At 44.7% G+C, this 21,316-nt stretch overlaps 1 protein-coding gene across 5 annotated transcripts in view; it reads left to right on the top strand.

Moving 5' to 3' along the window:
* Nucleotides 1-21,316, top strand: part of septin12 (septin 12) — a 69,731-nt gene that overhangs the window by 34,111 nt on the left and 14,304 nt on the right. For 2 of the 5 annotated variants that reach the window (XM_071501487.1, XM_071501488.1), the window contains 2 exons: nt 17,172-17,579; nt 20,236-20,364. In XM_071501487.1, the coding sequence (XP_071357588.1) occupies nt 17,172-17,579; nt 20,236-20,364 (537 nt within the window). Of the gene's footprint in view, nt 1-4,091; nt 4,226-4,296; nt 4,481-7,220; nt 7,365-17,171; nt 17,580-20,235; nt 20,365-21,316 lie in introns of those variants that run through there. The other 3 variants (XM_071501489.1, XM_071501492.1, XM_071501490.1) reach the window with 3 other exon arrangements.

Consider the following 21,316-nt stretch of genomic DNA (forward strand, 5'->3'; position numbering starts at 1 on the left):
ACTGGGGGGAAGCACTGTTACCTCCCCACATGTACAACAGAAAAACTCCTCCTGGATGAGTTTATAATATTTCATCTCTCAGAATGACTGACATACTGACGTACGAGTCCAGCTGCTTCAGACCTGACTGTAAACTGACCTCAGCTCAGTGCAGACGGGCAGACTGGGTGAACTGGGGTCTGACAGCAGGCTGCGGTGAGTCTCCTGACTGTGACACATTAAACTGTGGTGCTGCCTGATAAATACTGAACTCAGACAGACACTGTGACTGTTTACATGTAGTTGCTGGGTGGAGATGAAAGCATGTGTGATGTAGCACCGCTGCTCGTTTCTCCACAAACCTAAAATTTGATCAAAGTGGAGAAATGAAAAATCCATTACGTTCAGCTACTTATTACTGTTACAGATGTCTTTATTATATATTATTATACATTGATTACTACAATACAGTGAAAACAATAACCACCACTCTGACAGCAGACCACAGACCAGAGATCATCTTACAGCTGGATCACAGCAGCTGCATCAACAATGATGTTCTGATTCATGAGCACTCAGTAGTTATTACTATGTTATTACTATGTGATAACATGAGTACAAGTGGTCATTACTACATTATTACTACATTATCACATGTGTACTCAGTGATCGTGGGTTGGAACAACAACATGTGTTGCAGCTGCTGTGTGAAAGACACCATGAGGCATCAATCTGCTACAATCTACTTATTATTATTATTATTATTTGATTCTTTAAATAAGAATATCTCTCTCTTCACTATCATCTTCATACAACTGAGGCTTTTGGATTGAACTTTAAAAGGGTTCATTTGCTTCACCATGTCCAATAAAGATACTACTTATACATTTGTGATAATTATTGTATAATATACTGCATGTAACTATGAGCCTTTGTTACTTTGAGTGGATCTTGCTGATAATACTGAAGTATGATGGTGAAAGCAGGATTCTACTTGTACGAAATGATGTGAGCAACTCTTCCATTTGCTCCCCTGTCTTTCATTCTGTAGTTGATTAAAACAGCAAAATGTAAAACCTGATTATGTAACTGAACAGGAGTTGACCACTGCCTATGTTAACACCGTCATTTTTTACCTTCACAGAGACTGAGTCTATGAAGATGGAGAATTAATGATCATACATGATGTAACTGGGAGCAGCAAAGCCGACATGTATTTATGTGCATACTAGTTTAATAATGCAGTTACCTAATGAAACTGTACATCATTTAAAAAGGTTCATTAATTAGAAGATATAGTTTTACAGCAAGTGCAGCTGTGGTTTTAACTGTGTCCAACTCAGATTGGTGGCACAGTGTCTCCTTCATGTGTGTCCAACATGACGTTAGAGGCAGACGCAGTGAGAGGAAGGGATTGTGTATTTTCACACAGTATATTCAGTAGATATTGGAAAGGTGATGTGATGGTGCAGGGGAAGGTTACTGAGCAGCTATGTGTCTGCAGTGTGGGCTGGAGGAGTGGGATAAGAATGTGAAGTGTCTGGGAATGGTATAATGTGGGTGATGTAGGAATGTGTCCAGTGTCCAGTCCCAGGCTGTGTGTCCTCCATGAAGGAAAATGAACTGGACTGTTCATGTTCATCACTGCAGCAGAGGCAGCACACTGAGGACAGAAAGGCAACGCGACAGGGAGACAGATAACTGAGCTGAACAAGCTGATCACATCATCAGAAAGTGTGAAGGAGGCAGAAGATCTGACAGAAACCCGAGTAAACCACTGGACGGACTCCGTCCTGACACAAGACTGTGGTAGAAAACAGGTTCAACATCAGATTTAGAGGCAGGGTCATGGTTTTTAAGTCTGTCTTCAAACAATAATTACATGTCCTTATGTATAGTGACAGTTTTTTATTCCTATACTCATCCTTCAGTCCACACTGATTATTAAGACATCCCTTCATAACATCACTCCAGTTACTCACAGTTACCAGTTCCTGCTCCCCCACTGTAGCTCAGCACAGACACACTGTGAACAACAACAACCTGAATTTTGGAGGATTTTTTTTTTCATCAGTCAATCTAGCTGTGACACCTTCAGGCTGCAGGGTTAGGGTTAGGGTTAGATGACAATGTTTGTGATTCCAATAGAAGCTAAAGATACACACCTAGACAGGAAGTCAGACACAGGAACAGCAAAGAGCATCTGGTCAGTTTTCAAAATAAAACACACTGCAGACTCCCGATCATATATGACATCTCTTCATCAACATTATAACCAGAGGTCAACCAGTCAGAGGGCTTTGACCATGGATGAGGAGTAGGGTTGTCACGATACCAGAATTTCAGTAGTCGATACCAATACCTGTGATTTTCCACGATTCTCGATACTAATTCGATACCACAATTTAAAAAAAAACAAAAAAACAGGGCCGCCTGATGGCGGAGTGGTTGGGCGCGTACCACATGAGCGGATGCTCTCAGCAGCTGAGCGCCGGCTGGACTCCCGACCGGCCCGACTCTCTCTCTGCCCCTGTCCTGTCACTCTCTGCTGTCCTGTCAATAAAGGCAAAAAATGCCCAAAAAAATATCTTAAAAAAAAAAACAGAGCCCATGTACTTTTAAATTCACTAATTTATTGAAAACTGCTTTAAACTGTCAAGTATTTAATACCACTATAAAAACAAGCAATACTGTGCTTTATGGTAATAAATAACAACAATATTCAACTATTTACATTCAAAAAAGAACAGCAGTGGCATGGAGCCTTCAAGTATATAAAACAAACAATATTCTTCTTCTTATAAATATGCAGATAAATAACTAAACAACAGTGGTGTGGAGCCTGATCTCACATCACTAAAACCTCTAACACCAGGCACTGTTTGCATGTCGGCCTGTTTGTGTCTAGAATTGCTCCGTATTCATCCGCCTCCGATGCAAAATATTTCCACTCGCGACTCTTCGCACCTGTTTCGTCACGGAGCCGACGTGTTGTTTCCGCTCCCCCCTGCTGAACCCTTGTCATTGTTATCCACAGACTGTATTTAAAAGTTATTCTCTCAGGTTTTCTTCTTCAGCGCCGCTGACTGCTCTGTGCTGCTCACACGCGGACACTGCCCCCGTCACTTCCGCCAAGAATCGACGCGGCTCTCCGCGGGAAAGTTGAATATTCGCTTCTGACGGTTCCAGAAAAAAGGTATCGATGTATTTTTTGCGTGTTGGTATCGAACTGGTACCGGAAGTATCGGTTCTTGTGACAACCCTAATGAGGAGGAGTCACACAGTGTCATATGACACCTGGAGGACGACCCCAGACACAACAAGGTGTGAGGTGGAAGATGAGTCGTTAGTCACCATTTGAATATTTGATTTTGCCCAACAAAATGAATGGGAATTATACAGTCAAGTACATATGTAAATATAGGCTGCATGACAAAGTAGGAAGTAACAACAATAAACACAATGAAAACAGCTACAAGGAAAAATGACCAAATCAGCAAATCAACAAACTCATCATGGACTTCACACAGCTCCCTCTGTGTGTACCTGTTCTTCAACGTGCAGTTGCACTGTAAACAGCCTCTGATGTGTAACATCAGTGGAGTTTTACTGACAGTGGACGTGGTAGTGATGAACCCACACTTTCCCTCAGCTCTACACGGCTCTTTAGCCTGTTTTAGCTCATAGTTTTGGTTTGACAGCCTGTTAACTAACAGCAGCTGTTTTCTGATTGAGCCTACCTTTACATCGTGATCAGGCAACATATGACTCATCATGTAGACCAACATGTTCACAGTAACAACCTTTTAACCTGGCAGTGGGTCAGATGTCGTTTTCAGCTGCTGCCCACAAGTGGACGGAAATCTGTTCCTGCAGCTTTAATGATGATGAGAGGAACATGCTGCTGTTTATTACTTTTTATTCAGTTTCTGTTTACAACTTGTGCGTGGAAACAGTGGCACCACCTCTGCAGATTAAAGCGTAATAATAATGATATACATGTAGCTGCACTGTTATCTAACAGTGTGCTGGTGTTGAGACAGTTAGCCAGCCAGCAGAAGATCTAACCAGGAAACAGTTTCCCCCACATGCCAGGAAATGCATCATCCTCTGCTCTGACACACACACAGACACACACACACACACACACAGTGCCACACCTCTCCACACACACAGGCAGTGAAAGGACATCCTGCCCAGTTGTACATGTGTGTCACTGCTGACTGCTGCTGTGTCTCCACACCAGGTAACAAACGACTCTCTGCTTCCTGTTTTCAGCCCTTTAAACAGCCTCTAACTGGACCTGGGTCCTCTCTGCTGCTGGTATCTGCTGCTTCACGCTGTCCGTCACCAACTGCTGCTCTGTGGGGAAAGTGTTTCAGGGTTGGCACTTCACTTCTGAACATGTGAAAACTAGTCTGCAGGCTTGTCAGCAGTGAGTGTTCTCAGGGAACAGAGAGTGTGTGGATGAGGTTTGGACTGTGGTGCAGACACAAGTGAAGTGAGTTTACCCAACTTTTCAGTGCTTCTCATGGTTAACATTCAGATTAATTGTAGAGTCGGTTTAATGAGTGGACCATGGTTATTGTATGAGTTGCTATTGCAGCTTATGTCTGATGTTGAAGAAGCAGTTGTTTGTCCTCATAGTTCACAATGATAATTAACATGAACTGTCCATTCACACGTCTACATAAAGAGCTGGGGCTAAATTTGTCCTATGACCAAGACACTTCAGTTTGTGACAGAAGCTGCAGCCATTGAACAGTGTGTGACCGTGTCAACCATGTTGTTTTAACAGGATTATGCTGCAGGGCCTTGAATTACATTTATTGTAACCGTCAACAGTTTCCATGAAGTGATGAAAACCACTCAGTTCCTCCCTCTCAGCTCCAGATCCTCTGCCTCTCACTGAGGATGTAAAACAAATAATTTCAGAGTCTCTAACAGCTTTAACAGTTGCAGGAAACAGTGGAGCTGTGGCACAGATGAATGAGATGTATCAGACTTTCACACACTTCCTGTTATGAGGAGACATTTATTGCTTACTTGAGTCTGAACGTTGGGTTTTTTGACAATAAGGAAAACTGTTTTCACATGTTGTTATGTTGCAGAGTCAGGACACACTCAGTTCTCCATAACAACACAGTGAAGTTCAGATGTCTTTAACAGTAAAAACTGAAACATCACATTGACAGAAGTTTTCAGACACTTTACTGTGACTCTAAATGTAGCTCAGGTTCCTCCATCTCTCTGAGATGTCTCTACACCTTGACTGGACTCCACCTGTGGTCAACCAGCTGATGGGACACACACCTGTCTATATCAGGTCTCACAGCTGACGATGCAGATCAGAGCAGAAACCCTGAGGAGGAAGGAGCTGCTGCAGAGCTCAGAGACAGGATTGTGTCGAGGCTCAGTGAAAAAGGTTCAAGAGCTCAGTTGTCTCCATCATTCTGACATGAAGAAGTCTGGAGCAACCAGGACTCTGCTAGACCTGGACCTGGACTCACTGAGACATCAGTGAGAAGAGACCAGGACCCTGATGGTCTCTGAGCTCCAGAGATCCTGTTGATGCTGGTGTTGATCAAGTTAACATTGTGAGGTCGTGAGGCATTTTTTGACATTTTCACCCATTTCTAAGGAAATAAAAAAACATTAGAGGTATTCATGGTGGTGACATCTGGGACTGTGTACAGTCTGATGCAGGTCCTGATAATAATCTGGATCTGACAGACACATGTAGGATTGTTCTGGTCTTGGCAGAGGTATAAGCTGAATATGACCATCTCCTTTAATTCACCTGTAATATTTTCATTACATGAGGAGCAGAGACCCACCTCACCTCTGTGTCTCAGCCTCACCTGTGTGACATCATGCTGCTAAGAGTCAGTAGAGGACGGGGTCACGATGATCCTGTGGACTCTGACTCCTTAATGCGAGTCATCAGATCAGACAGATGAGTTTACTGTGGAGAGATTATCTGGAAACATGAATCAGTTAAATGGGAATGAAGCTTTTTAATGAAACAGTGGAGTGATGCTGTGTGTGTGTGTGTGTGTGTGTGTGTGTGTGCTCACTGTGGATGTGATTCTCTGATGGTTTTGCAACATCTGATGTGAAAATCACGGAAATGATTTTCATAACAGCCTCACACTTCCCTGTTTCTGTGAAACATCTCTTCTATTTCCTGCCTCACAAACGTCTCCATCTGTTTTCTGACTTTTCAACAGTCAACAGGAACATCCATCAGCTCCTGCCTTTATTAATCTGTAAGAAAATAACTGAGGCTGCCTCTGGTCAGAAACACATCACATACCGCCAGAAAGGGAAATAATGTTGACTGTATTATTGATGAATTGGTTATTTGTATCATCTTTGATAGATTACTTATACAATAATGACAGGATCAGCCTCATAAGAACTTCACTGCTGCTTGATTTGAGGTTTAATTTGTGTTGAAGGTCGACACCCACCTCAAGCAGGAGCTAAATGAATCTTTCACCCAGTGACATGCGTGAGGCAGGAAGCTGAAACTCTGACTGGTGACTGAAGAAAACACAAAGAGGGGGAAGGTTCAGTCTTTATTCACTGAGCACTTGGTTGATGGTTTAATTTTTAGCGTCTTTTCACAAGAATATAATAATCACGTGGATCACAGAATGCAGTACTGAGTGGTGCCTGCAGGTCTCGCTCTGCAACAGTTAGACAGTTGGGACAGGCTGTGTGATGCCTGGGAGGCAAAACCCAGGGGAAAGTCCTGAATGGACTCATCAGTATTTCACCACCTCAGAGCTCTGATGGAGGACAACACTGTTCAGAGTTCAGTCACAAACCAGAGCTGCTGCACAGAAAAGGTGGAGAGAAGAAGAGAGGGGAGAGTGATTAAGGGGGGCGGGGTGGTCGCTTTAAAGAGTTGTTGAATTGAACTTATAGTTGTTATAGACCACAGACCTGCTGCAGCTCTACACCTCCATGCCACACCGACAGCAGCTCAGACTCTGCTGAGGAGGGGGTGGGGGTGTAGTCCTCCTCCTCTCGGGGATTAGTGGAAGCTCCTTGGGCCATTTGCATGTGAATGGATCCTGGAGCTGCTTTTAACCACCAGCACCCCCTCCCTTCTCCTCTCTCTCTCTCGCTCTCTCTCTCTCTCTCTCTCTCTCTCTCTCTCTCTCTCTCTCTCTCTGTCTCTGTGTCTCTCGGCCTTGCTCCTGACATCAGGGAGAATCAGGGAGAGGGTGAGGGAGAGAGGCTCAGAGAGGGAAAGAGAGAGCAGGACCATCCCTGCAGACAGACTTTGCAGACAGAGGGGTGTGGAGAGCAGAGAGTTTTCGGACGCTCGCCACCGACCACAGAGTCACACCACCGGCTCCTGTGAATGAGAGGAGGTAGGAATTTTTTTTTGTTTCTCTGGTTCTCCATGGATATCAGCGGGGTACGCTCAGGCTCCTGAGCTAACAATGAGGGCTGACAGGACTGGTCCACTTTGGCGGTCAGAATGGGGGTGGGGGGGGCTGTTAGGCCTCGGCTGGCTGCTCGCCATTGAATCAGACTGAGCCTTAAAGTTCAGACTGAAACTTCTGCTTCGGGCTTAAAACACGCAGGTGGAAAGTGAATGCAGCACATGTTCATGTAGCTGCTGCTCTCAGCTGTTAGTTCACCACTCTGTGGAAGATGTGACAGATAAATACCGATCCTTTCTGAATCCAACAACCACTGCTGCAGGGTGGTTGCTCCACACACAGACAATACAGACAGGCTGCATCTCATTTTATTTTCAGTATCAGTTCATTTGTAGTGAAACACACCAAGAATGTGAACAATGAATTCGACCGGGGCCCGACAGCACTGCTGGGGTCCTGCTTGGTAGCAGGGACGACCCCCAACCAACCTGTGACGGTCTCCTGTCCTCAGTGGTGTCTGTGCCAGTGACCAGAGAGAAGAGCATCTGTAGCTTCTACCGGTTCACAGTCACTCCTGTTCCCTGATTTTACTGTTCACTGATCAATCACAGCTGATTGATCACAGCTGATCACTCTCTGCTCAAACACAGTTCCTACTGTTGTTTTACAGCTTCACATTAAAAGCTTCTTTCCTGGTGAACTGTCAGGTTGCTTTTATTGTGAAAAAGTGACTGGCCATGCAGTGTGTTTGTCACAGTTATTGTTGAGTGAATGGAGAGAGCTGAGCAGAGCGGCAGACTGAGTCAGTGACTAACACACCTCCAACACGTCATCAGCGGTTTCACCTTCCTGTGTGGAGAAGAGGGAAAAGTGTCGACCTAACTGTGAACCTCAAATGATAGTAATCAATATCAAACAGTATTTTCCTTTGATCAATAAGTTTATCTCTGAATCTGTCCAATCAGCTGTCAGCTGTATGGTGTGAGGACAGTGTTGTGGGAGGATCAGAGGTTTACAGGTGAAGTGACTCTGTTCTTGTTTATGTCACATTTGTTCATTAATTCCAGATGTGTGTTAATCAACTGTAAAGATGAAACTGACTGAAAGTCAACAGCTCATTGTGTGTGTGTGTGTGTGTATGTGTGTGTTTCCTTCCTCCTCATGTAAGCAGGTCTGTCATTAGAAACCAAACTTGGTAGGAGTATGAACTGTAACAGCAGCTGCTCAGAGATGATGAGCTGCAGCTTTGTGATTAAGCTGATTGATGAAGCAGAAGATTTTACAGATTCAAAGCATGTGACAGTGATAGGCAGCTGCTCATTAGCTTCTTTTAACAGATCAGACAACGCCTCATCATGGAGCCTCTGCTTGTTTACTCAGCCTATAACCAAACAAAGCTGACATGATGCTGACACGTGTGTGATTTCAGATCAGAATCGGAGACGTGATGTCAGCATCTGTCCCACCACGATGTCTCTCCCTTTTACACAGAGGTCGATCTGGCTCTGTCCCAGCAGCTGTGCACCCTGAACTGCAGGCACACAGAGAGACAGACAGGCACTTGTTAGTGTGTAGTTTGGTGGCTGCATTAGAAAACAGCTTTCCTAGGGGCGCCTCGGTGGTTCACCTTGTAGAGATCGTACCATTAAGGCTCAGTCCTAACCACAGCGGTCCGGGTTCAAGTCTGAACCGTGGCCCTTTGCTGCATGTCATCCCTTCTCTCTCTCCCTGACTTTCCTGTCACTCTCTCAGTGTACCTATCTAATAAAGGCATTAAAAGGCCAAAAAAATAACTTTAAAAAAACACAAAAATCAGAATCAGAATCAGAATCAGTTTTATTGCCAAGTATGTTTCCACATACAAGGAATTTGTTCTGGTGATTGGTGCAGTTGGAGGTTCTTGGAGGTTCTTGTAAACAACAGGTTTACACAGTTTTAGTTTCTGCCTGTATGTGGGAATCAGGTGGACCATGACATGGTCAGAGTGGCCCAGTGCAGCCCGTGGGACGGCGTGATAAGCACCACTGATTGTGGTGTAACAGTGGTCCAGAGTGTTCCCCTCTCTGGTCGGGCAATTAACAAACTGTCTGTATTTGGGCAGTTCGTGGCTGAGGTTCCCTTTGTTAAAGTCACCAAGGACAATAACTAAGGAGTCCGGGTTGGTCCGCTCCACACACAGTATCTGCTGTGGCCTGTGGTGGGATGTAAACACCGACCAGGATGAATGAAGACTACACATGACTACATTTCAGTGTTAAACTCATCTCTTCTTCTACGTTTCAGTTTTAAACTCGTCTCTTCTTCTCCGTTTCCTCCTCCGTCCACTCTCCTCCAGAGTCTTCAGCCCCTCAAACAGAGACATTCAGAAACGCTGCTGGACCCATTTTAGTCTAAAACTCCAGGTTGTGTTGTAGTCTGGACGGACAGAAACAGAGACCTTTGGAAGCGATGATGTAGACGCCCACGGTGGCTCCTGATTGGCTCTTGTGTGAAACCACATGGATAATGAATGAAAGTGTTACTGTCCTTGTTGTCTTTGCAGCAGCTGTTGTTCAGCTCAGTTCTGGATTTGAACTCTACAACTGTCTTTGCTGTTCCTCCTTCAGAGGATTTACTGTTGTTTTTGTTCATTACCTGTCTGACCTCTGTATGATGAAAGACCAACAGTGGGTTCAGTAAAGTTGTGACATGTAGATCCAGGCTTCATTCTGTGGCTGCTTCAGTGGAAGATGAGTCAAGTTGAACTGTCAGATCAGCACCTGACTGTTCAGACAGGTCTCTGTCATTAGACCAGCTCTCCCTCAGACTCCGAGCTCTGATCTCCACACACACTGTTGTTAATCCTGACTCATCATGTGTAGTAGGTTCAGGCTGAGGATCGAGCCAAGCTGAACAGGACTTAAAGCCTCAGGGGATTGAGTCGGTGTGGTTGTGGTTCACACCTAAGCTGTCATGGTCCGTCACTGACGAGGCCTGAGTGAGTGGGTTTGGCTCGGGCACGTCACAGTGGAGAGTCTGACTCAAGGCCACAGTCCTAAACCAGGTTCTATCTTGAAGACAATCCAACAATCACACACACACACACACACACACACACACAGTGATTATCAAAAGTGTGATAGGTTTGATCTTTTCTCTCAGAACACAACTGTTTCTGGTTCTTCTCTTGTGTACATCTGAACACCTTCAAGCTGAGACGTCTGAGCATGTGCACCTTATATTTTACAATTCATCATATCTTGCTCATCTCTTGACGTCTGCCACATGTTGTGTCGTAGAGCTGGTTTCAGTCAGAGGGTGCATCTGCACACCACTAAAGGAACATTCAGACAGGGACAGGCGTGGCGTGGCGTGGCGTGGCGTGGCGTGGCGTGGATCAGGAGCAGAGGATGGCTCTGTCATGATGCTACACTGTAAACATTTCTCTGCTAAAACCATGAATCCATTAGTTAAAGTGTGAATCACAATCAGGTCTCTGTGCAGACCTTCACCTTCCATCAGCTGATCCCAGTGTGACAAGGCCTTCACACCATTTGTTAAATACAAACAATTGTTCAGAGGAGACAGTCCCACCCAAAGCCCAAATGTTTCAAAATGTGATCCCACCCCCACAATCACCATATAAGCTGATATTCATGAGAGCATTAACACCTCTAAAGAACACAGAGGGAGGGGCTGTCACTGCTGATGCTCTGTTGTCATCTGATCTTTGTCGTCACTGTTTCGTGAGTGTGTAGAGGACGATGTTGAGAAAACACTGAGCTGCAGGTTACAACATGTTATATCGTCAGGTTACAATATGTGTGGAATAAAACTTGAACTGCTGTTTAGTGGCAGCATCACTTCTACCTGAAACATCACATACAATAATATAATTATGTTTTATAAATATGATAATGTTGTATATGGTGATATTTGGGCTGGACTGTATCACGATATAAAGAACTCTTCCAGGCCTGCTAAAGATCTGTGTGGGTTGTCCCTCCTCAGCCATGTCAGCAGCTATCTGATGAAACCTCATCACTGCTCAGCACACTGTCAGCTCAGCACTGATCCATCAGCCTGCACAGACTCACCTCCACCTCAGCTGCTGACAGAGGCCTGAGGAGACACACCAGCTCTAACTAATGTGTCTCTGTTTGTAGATCTGTTGTCAGTGTGTGGTTTTTTTAACCTACACTTCTAATATGTGTCATGAAGGTGGCAGGAGGTGTGTGATATTATTCATAAGCACAAAGTCCCTGTTTGTCTCTTTACTCTCCTGTTTCCTGTCTGCCCCTGTACGTTCCTCTCTTCAGCAGGACTGCAGAGACAGGACAGTACCAGCTGACTCCATCACTTCAGACCCTGTATATTATTACTATACTGTCCCCATAGAGACTGAACAAACACCTGATGAGTCTCAGTACTTTACAGTCAGGCTGACACACTGGGATTCATGTATATACTGTACCATGTCACTTTATCTGCATTTACCTCAGCTTTAATTCATCACAGTAACATACACACTCTGCTCAGCAGTGACTGTATTCTAACTGATCTCAGTATAAATCTGTGTCTCTCTGTGTCTGAGGCTCCTTCAGTCTCTTTCTCCTCTCGCACACTCTGTTTGCTTTTCACATGAATCCTCCAGTGACCACGATCCTCTGTGTGTGTGTGTGTGTGTGTGTGAAGGTGTGTGTGCTTCTCTTCTTTTGTCTCCACATCTCCACAGTTACTGAGGCAGCAGCAGATGAAATTCACCAGAACATCCTCACTCAGAGACAAGACAGCAATGAGTGACCTGTAAAAGAACAAATATATTCAGAATAGTTTCTTTTTATTAGACAAACAGAAATAACTCCTGTATTTTCTGTGTGTTTTAAATATGTAAAGATAAAGTCGGCTGATAACTTGATGAGGATTCATCGTTAATGAACACCTCAGTCTCTCAGTTTATCTCAAAGTAACACACGTCCAGGTAAAGGACACGTGTCACACACTTAATGGTCTCAATCTATCTAACAGAGACTGAGAGCCTGACTGTTAATCCCTATTGTGTCCCTATATGGTTGTAATAATTAACCATTAATACTAATTTTGACATATTAATACTGCATCATTTAAACAGTTAAATATCCTGGGACATCAGTCCCATCGGGGGGGGGGCTGTCCTCCACAGGTCTGACCATTAACAGACTGAGGACCAGACTGACCCCACACAGTCGACATGTTGTCTGAATAAAAACCATAACAAGCTGTCTGCTGAGGCCTTAGGTCGGCCTGAGGTCTTTTTGTTTTACTTTGAGATTTAATGCCGGTCTGACTCTGTGTTGTATGAGCAGCAGCCTGGTTGTTCACACCAGAAGATCATTTCTCCGCAGCTCAACCAGTGATTCTGCTCCTCTGCTCTTTTTAATTCCACGTACAGCTGATCTTTATAATAACCTCATCAATCTATAACATGCAGCTTTGTGTGTTCCTGGATCAGTGGGCTTCTCTTCTGCCTCTGTGTGTCCGGATCGTTCTGGTCCATTTTAACACTACATATTATTTAAATCTTGTTGGTTAATAGTTGATTAACACGTGTCAGCCATCAGTCAGAACAAACATTCAAAATGAACATCCCTAGATCCTACATTTCCCATGATGCAGTCCACTGCATCTTTCTGATGAAACTGAATTGCCAATAAAACTCCATGGCATGTTTTCAGGTCAGTGAAGCGTCCTGGAACACACACACAGCCTGCACACCCTGAAGCACAGGCACACACACACACACACACACATACACACACACACACAGGGTAGAGACAGGGACAGTGAGAACTCTATGGATGTGACGATGAGGCTCCTGATGGGCGGTCAGACTACGAAGTGTTTTATTCACTCGGGTGGTGCTCGTGTCCAGTACACTGGTGGTCAGAGTGTCGCCACATGTCTCCACCTGTATCTGTAGTTTCAAAGTAAAATCCCTCTGCAGAGTCATGCAACTTCATGACATTGCAGCTGTGGGCCACTGCTACAAAAAGTGGAAACACTTATCTCTCAGCCTCAAATGCACAGGACTCCTTCATCATCTCTGCACCAGCTAAGAGTCATGTGACCATCACAAAAAGCTGAAAACACAGCTAGAATAGAAGAATTCGGAGGCTGATGTGTAAACCTCATTACTTATTCAGCAAATACACTCCCATTCCTGCTTTCATCATAGTATATTTTCAAAGTAAAACACTTCCCGCTTCAGTAGAGTGCACAGTGTAATGATGCACAAAAACCCAGACTTACTCTGCCCTTCACTGTCTGACTCAGGAGGATTAGTTCTGTACCAATGGTCCAACAGTTGGATATTTATAGCTGATTAAATTATGTGGACTAACACTAACCATCAGCCTGTGTGTGTGTGTGTGTGTGTGTGTGTGCGTGCGCGCGCTGTTAGAGTAAGGCCTAGAAAAATGGTCCAACTCCTTCAGTCATGCAGAAACACACAGACATCCTTCAGTCATGCTGGTTTCAGATGTCTGTGTCATAATTGTATTTGAGAGTATTTGTACGTCCACACACACACACACACACAAACACACACACTCACACGCACACATACACACACACAGCTTCAAGTTCTCATGGGGATTGTAAATGACATCCAATCCTCTTACAGCACAGGCCAGACTACACACACACACACACACACACACACACAGATAAGAGAAAGGATAGATCTCTGTTAGATATAGCCCAGCTAAGTCTAAAGAAGTGTGTGTGTGTGTGTGTGTGTGTGTGTGTGTGTGTGTGTGTGTGTGTGGCTTGTGTTAGAGCACCATATATAGCTCAGTGTTACCTGTGGTTGAGTGTGTGTGTGTTTTATCTCACACACACACACACGACTGATTTGTTTGTGTTGCACATGTATGATCTTTCTCTCTGAGTCTCTGTGTCCAACACATCTGAACCTCTCACACACCTGAACCATTGTCATGGAAATGTTTACATCCACATCTAATCGGCTGCTCATTGTCAGGTCTGGACCTCAGCCTGTAAAGAGCCTTGAGATAATGTTTGATTTGATTTGGTGCGATACAGATATGAAGTAAATATTATTATGTACTGATGATTGTGACTGTGCATGTATAAAACTGTATGTGACACATTTTAAAACAACCATGTATATATATATATATATATATATATATATATATATATATATATATACACATACATATACATATATACACATACATATACATATATACACATACATACAATGCATCCGGAAAGTATTCACAGTGCTTCACTTCTTCCACATTTTATTATGTTACAGCCTTATTCCAAAATGGATTAAATTCATTTTATACCTCAAAATTCTACACACAACACCCCATAATGACAAAGTGAAAAAAATTTGCTTGAAACTTTTGCAAATTTGTTAAAAATAAAAAACAAAAAACATCACATGTACATAAGTATTCACAGCCTTTGCTCAATACTTTGTTGAAGCACCTTAGGCAGCAGTTACAGCCTCAAGTCTTTTTGAGTATGATGCTACAAGCTTGGCACACCTATTTTTGGGCAGTTTCTCCCATTCTTCTTTGCAGAACCTCTCAAGTTCCATCAGGTTGGATGGGGAGCGTCGGTGCACAGTCATTTTCAGATTTCTCCAGAGATGTTCAATCAGGTTCAAGTCTGGGCTCTGGCTGGGCCACTCAAGGACATTCACAGAGTTGTCCTGAAGCCACTCCTTTGTTATCTTGGCTGTGTGCTTAGGGTCATTGTCCTGTTGGAAGATGAACCTTCTCCCCAGTCCGAGGTCCAGAGCGCTCTGGAGCAGGTTATCATCAAGGATGTCTCTGTACATTGCTGCATTCATCTTTCCCTCGACCCTGACTAGTCTCCCAGTTCCTGCTGCTGAAAAACATCCCCACAGCATGATGCTGCCACCACCATGCTTCACTGTAGTGATGGTATTGGCCAGGTGATGAGCGGTGCCTGGTTTCCTCCAGACATGACACTTGGCATTCAGGCCAAAGAGTTCAATCTTTGTTTCATCAGACCAGAGAATTTTGTGTCTCATGGTCTGAGAGTCTTTCAGGTGCCTTTTGGTGAACTCCAGGCGGGCTGTCATGTGCCTTTTACTGAGGAGTGGCTCCGTCTGGCCACTCTACCATACAGGCCTGATTGGTGGAGTGCAGCAGAAACGGTTGTCCTTCTGGAAGGTACTCCTCTCTCCACAGAGCAATGCTGGAGCACTGTCAGAGTGACCATCTTCTTCTTGGTCACCTCTAAGGCCCTTCTGCCCTGATCGCTCAGATTGGTCAGGCAGCCAGCTCTAGGAAAAGTCCTGGTGGTTCCAAACTTCTTCCATTTACAGATGATGGAGGCTGCTGTGCTCATTGGGACCTTCAATGCTGCAGAAATATTTCTGTACCCTTCCCCAGATCTGTGCCTCGATACAATCCTTGCATAATTCCTTGGACTTCATGGCTTGGTTTGTGCTCTGACATGCACTGTCAACTATGGGACCTTATATAGACAGGTGTGTGCCTTTCCAAATCATGTCCAATCAACTGACTTTACCCCAGCTGGACTCCAATCAAGTTGTAGAAACATCTGAAGGATGATCAGTGGAAACAGGATCAACCTGAGCTCAATTCTGAGTGTCATGGCAGAGACTGTGAATACTTATGTACATGTGATGTTTTTTGTTTTTTATTTTTGATATATTTGCAAAAATTTCAAGCAAACTTTTTTCACTTTGTCATTATGGGGTATTGTGTGTAGAATGTTGAGGTAAAAAATGAATTTAATCCATTCTGGAATAAGGCTGTAACATAACAAAATGTGGAAAAAGTGAAGCGCTGTGAATACTTTCTGGATGCACTGTATATATATATGTATACATGCAGAGGTTAATTAAACGTAGCTTGAGCTTCCCCTTTCTTCTTTTTGTTAGCTCTGACAGCCTCAGACATTTTTATAAAACAATCTCACCACGTGAACAGCTGGAACACCCCCTGCGCTCCTCCTGTCCTCTTACATCACACTCATCTCTCTCTCACCTCCCCTCTGTGTGTGTGTGTGTGTGTGTGTGTGTGTGTGTGTGTGTGTGTGTGTGTGTGTGTGTGTGTATTTGTGTCTCAGGCTTCGCCACGCTGATACATTTTCATTTCAAAACAGTGTTTTTGTTTTAAAACTGAAATCGATGTCCATCCAGATAAGTGTTTTAGCTCCATATCAGAAATAATCACCATCCACACTATCACATGTGCGAGCCGGTGTAAACAGGAAGCAGGTTGTCTCCTCTCAGTTGATCAGTTACAGTAAATCCTCTGAAGGAGGAACAACAAAGACAGTTGTAGAGTAGTAGAGAACTGAACTGAACAACAGCTGAGACTAAAACTGAAACGTAGAAGAAGACATGAGTTTAAAACTAAAACGAAGTCGTGTGGATGTCGCCTCATTCACTGACTCCAGTCACATCTGAGCATCTCCAGCACAGAGCTGGAGTCAGGATGTGGTTAGCTTGGCTTTGCATAAAGACTGGAAGCAGGGGGAAACAGCTAGGCTCGTTCTGCTGAGTAAATTAAAAAAAAAAACACCCCTAAAGTTTGTCGGGGGGAGGGACAAGCTGGAAATATTTGTGGACAAACAGCAGTGTATTAATCAGCTGTACAGAGCTGCTACAGCACCATCAGCATCAGTGAACACAGGTCTGGTTCTGGTCTCTGTGCAGGTACGATGGTTCAGACCTGACAGTGAGTCTGAACGTCCAGGAAGCACGTGTGAACTCGTCTTTATCTCTGTCTTTACCCACAGAAACTGCCAGAGAGCTGGAGACCGAGCCGCTCAACCCAATGGAGGAGGCAAAGGAGAAGGAGAGTGGCATCATGGGACAAGAGCAAGAGGTTGAGGGCAAGAGTGAAGGACAGCCAGCCAGCACGAATACCCAGAATTCCACGACAGAGAAAGAGGAGAACTGTGTGGAGGTGTGTACAGAGATGGAGGAAAAGGGGATGGAGAAGGGAATGGAGGAGGACGAGATGAAGAAAGAGATGGAGCTGGAGGCAGAGGTGAAGGTGGAGCTGAGCCAGTCGGTGCCGGGCCAGCAGATGAGCTTCATCCAGGGCACCGACCTGTTCGGCTACGTGGGCATCGAGGCAGTGCTGGACCAGATGAGGCGCAAGACCATGAAGGCCGGCTTCGAGTTCAACATCATGGTGGTCGGTGAGTGTCCCCCAATGTCAATTAAACTCTGGGTGTTATTTGTCTTCATTGTGCAGGTATAAGCCACACAATGAAAGGAAAGAAAGGATAAAATGATGCTTGGCTTGTTGTTTAGGAAATCTAGGACTCTGTCTTAACAGTCCAAAGATCACAGTGCATGTGCATTCAGGACGTGTCCAGATCACGTTTGGTAATTTAACAGCAGAAAAAAACAGTTGCAGCAAAGACCAAACCGAAATGAGGTGGTCTAGTCTATGGAGGGTTTTCACTGTGCACTGTTACCATTGTGGCGCAAAATGCCGCTCTTGTTGCCTAGCAACCTTGACAACATATAACTTTTTTCCACAAAATTTTTAGGTTTTAAGGTCCTTGGTTTTAACAGTTGTACTGTTAGCAGGTCAACTTAGTTGAAACCCAGTACTTACATCACCATCTACAGGTGAACTTACCTGGTTCTAAACTGATGAAAACTGGTGACACTGCTACTCAATAATTCAGTAGGTTATAAAGGACCTGTTCACACCTGTTCACACCTGTTTTTAACATGTGTCTCCAGTGAACTCTTGTGATCAGCTGTCACTTCCCTGCTCTGTATGCAAATAAATATGTTTTGTTGTTTTTAGCCAATCAGACAGTGACAGACTCAAAACAATCAGTAGGGGATGCGGTCCGTCAGAGGACAGCAGTAGAGGAGGCAGTCCTTCAGTGTGGTCCAGGACACATTTCACACTGCTAAAAGAATTTGTCAACATGTGGTCTGAACAGTGTTACTTAAAGAAACCATCTTGTGGCCAACTCAAGGAATGAACATGAATTAGCTGAAAGTGACGACAACAACACTGCAGCAGGAGGAGGACGAGGAAGAGGAGCTGTCAGTCAGTGACTTTACTTTCTACCTCATCTGTAGAAAAGAGGCTGAAACTCAAGAACACACCAGCTGTGTTCACCTCCTCAGCAGAGCTGCGTCTCACTTCATTCACCTGCCACTGTGCCAGTTCTCACCCACAAACACACACACACACAAACACACCAGCTCCCTGCCTCTCATGCATCTTTTCTCTGTGTGTGAGCCAACATTGCTAAAATGTTCTTTCACTGATTTCAGCCACCCTGCTGTGACCAATCACAGAGCTCCTCAGTGAGATCAGCCTCCTCTGAACCAATAAGCAGAGCTCTCCACCGTAGCAAGCTTTCAGTCTGACCAATGGCAGAGCTCACACGATGGCCACCAGGTCACCGGTGTGTGTGTGTATGTGTACGTGATTTGAGCTGATATATTTTACCCAACATATTAGAAGAGGAAGCAGGAGAGTATGAGGAGGAAGTGGTTTGTGAGTCTGGGTTGGCTGCTCTTTCCTGCCACACTCACACACAAATACCCTCTGTGACTGTAAACAGGAAGTTATTATTTTTAATTCATGGATGCCAACACACTGAGATGAGCAGTCTGCTGAGTGTGATCAGGTACGTCTCCATCCACTCCAGAGGAAAACATCTGGCAGACACACTCTGCTGTTTGTTACTGAGCAGGTCGTCCCTGCCTGCAGCTGGAGACACTGAGCTGTCAATAATCCTGATGGTTCATCGTCTTTCACATCACACACAGTCATTTTATAGACTTGTAACAGAGATATCTTCATTAGAACAGCTTTAACAGCTTTACCAGCTTCTGTTGGCAGCACCTGCTGAGTCCAGACAGGAAGAACCTCAAGGCCACAGCAGGAACATGTCTTAACCCTAGAAATCCAACCAACCAACAAGGGAAAGAATAAAATGGCCCATGATGATTGAAAACAACAAATGGACCCAACCAGATCAAGACAAGCTGTTAGACGCCAGAGTGGCAGGACAAGAAGCTAGAGAGAAGGGATGGCAGACTTTCTCCAGTCGAGGTCGGCTGCAGAGGATTCCTGCACAGTCAGTGTGGAGGATGCTTACAGGCACTGGAGAGGGAAACAGCAGCAGGTTGGTGAAGGGAAGAGCTGAGCTGTAAACCAGGGGCATATGGGTGGTGAGCTGACCACTGTTACCAACCCACCAACAAGAGGGTCGGTTCAGGGTCGAAACAGCCAATGACGACATCTGCTCCAGGCTGCTCTCACCTGAACCCGCTCAGTGTCAGTGAAGCGGGAGCATCTTCATGTTACTGGGCCCTCTCTTACCCAACAGCTGTCACCTGAGGCTTCAGTGATATTGGCCTGTGGACACCGGGGATGTGTAAATACTTTCATGTGTAGATGTTTTCATGTGTAGATGTTTTTATGTGCACTCTGCTTGGAGAAAGCATTCTTTACGTTACTACGTCAGTGGTTTTCAAAGCAGCTGAGGCAGTAGACCTCCCCACAGCCTCAGCAGCCATGTTTGATTTCCAGCTTATGCACAGTTGGTACCTGTGTAGTGCAGTGTGTCTGCACCAGAACCTCCAACAATGAAACTTACCTCACACAGACCCTCGTGGACACTCGTGTACCTGTGTCTGCAGAAAATACAATGATGCTGTAACACTGGCTGGAAAGCTGTGCACATTAGGGCACGTACACATGGAGACTGGTGATGAGCCATGAGCTTCAATCTGAGGGAGTTGTGGTGTCTCTTGTTCCTACACACTCTGACACACACGTGGAGGTGGTTAATAGTGCTGTTTGTGTGTCCGCAGGTCAGAGCGGTTTGGGGAAGTCCACACTGGTCAACACTCTGTTCAAGTCCAAAGTCAGCCGGAAGTCCTGCACCCCCAACTACGAAGAGAAAATCTGCAAAACAGTCAAACTGCACTCAGTCAGCCACAGTGAGTCCACGCACGCACACACACACACATACACACACACACACACACACACACACACACACACACACACACACACACACACACACACACACACACATACTGACATAATGCATTCCCTAGCCCCTTACCCTAACCTTAACCATCACAACTGAGTGCCTAACCCTAACCCTGACCCTAACCTTAACCTCAACCTAATTCTAACCATAACTCTAAAACCAAGTCTTAACCCTCTACATGTGATTTGAAGGTGTCTCAAAAAGTGAGGACCGGCCAAAATGTCCTCACTTTCCCAAAATGTCCTCACTCTGTTAGTAAAATACTTTTTTTGGTCCTTACTATGTAGCAAGTACAAGTACACACACACACACACACACACACACACACACACACACACACACACACACACACACACACACACAGTTTCTCTTAGTTTGAGGAGTTTTATACCTCATGATCTCACTTCCTCCTTTCCTGTCACTTTTCCTTTCACTTCTCATCTCATGAACAGGAATCAGCTTCCACAGACCTGGTCTGTGGTTTTACAGCTGTTGCACATCTGTTTTAGATTAAACCAGTTTATTTCACACACACACACACACACACACACACACACACACACACACACACACACACACACACACACACACAGGTGTGGACATCATGGGTCAGCTGTGTTGTGTTGCAGGGTTTTTTTTAATCACACCCTCTGTGACCTGTTGTATAAATCCTGGTTTAACTCCTCCTCCTGCTGCACTGATGCACAGGTGTACTCCAGGTGTGTTTACAGGTGCCACAAAGCATCTGACCATACCCTGTGATGCTGGAATCAGATGACATTGTTTCCCAGTAAAGTATTATCAGAGCTGTAGCTGTCTCTTGTAGAGGTTCACAGAGCAGAATCTGCTGATCTACAGGATGTGATGAGAACATGAGATGATGTCAGATAACCATT

This window comes from Trachinotus anak, unplaced genomic scaffold (genome assembly GCF_046630095.1).
Source record: "Trachinotus anak isolate AG129_WGS33_773 ecotype Australia unplaced genomic scaffold, CSIRO_AGI_Tana_v1 ptg000017l, whole genome shotgun sequence".
Classification (NCBI taxonomy): Eukaryota; Metazoa; Chordata; class Actinopteri; order Carangiformes; family Carangidae; genus Trachinotus; species Trachinotus anak.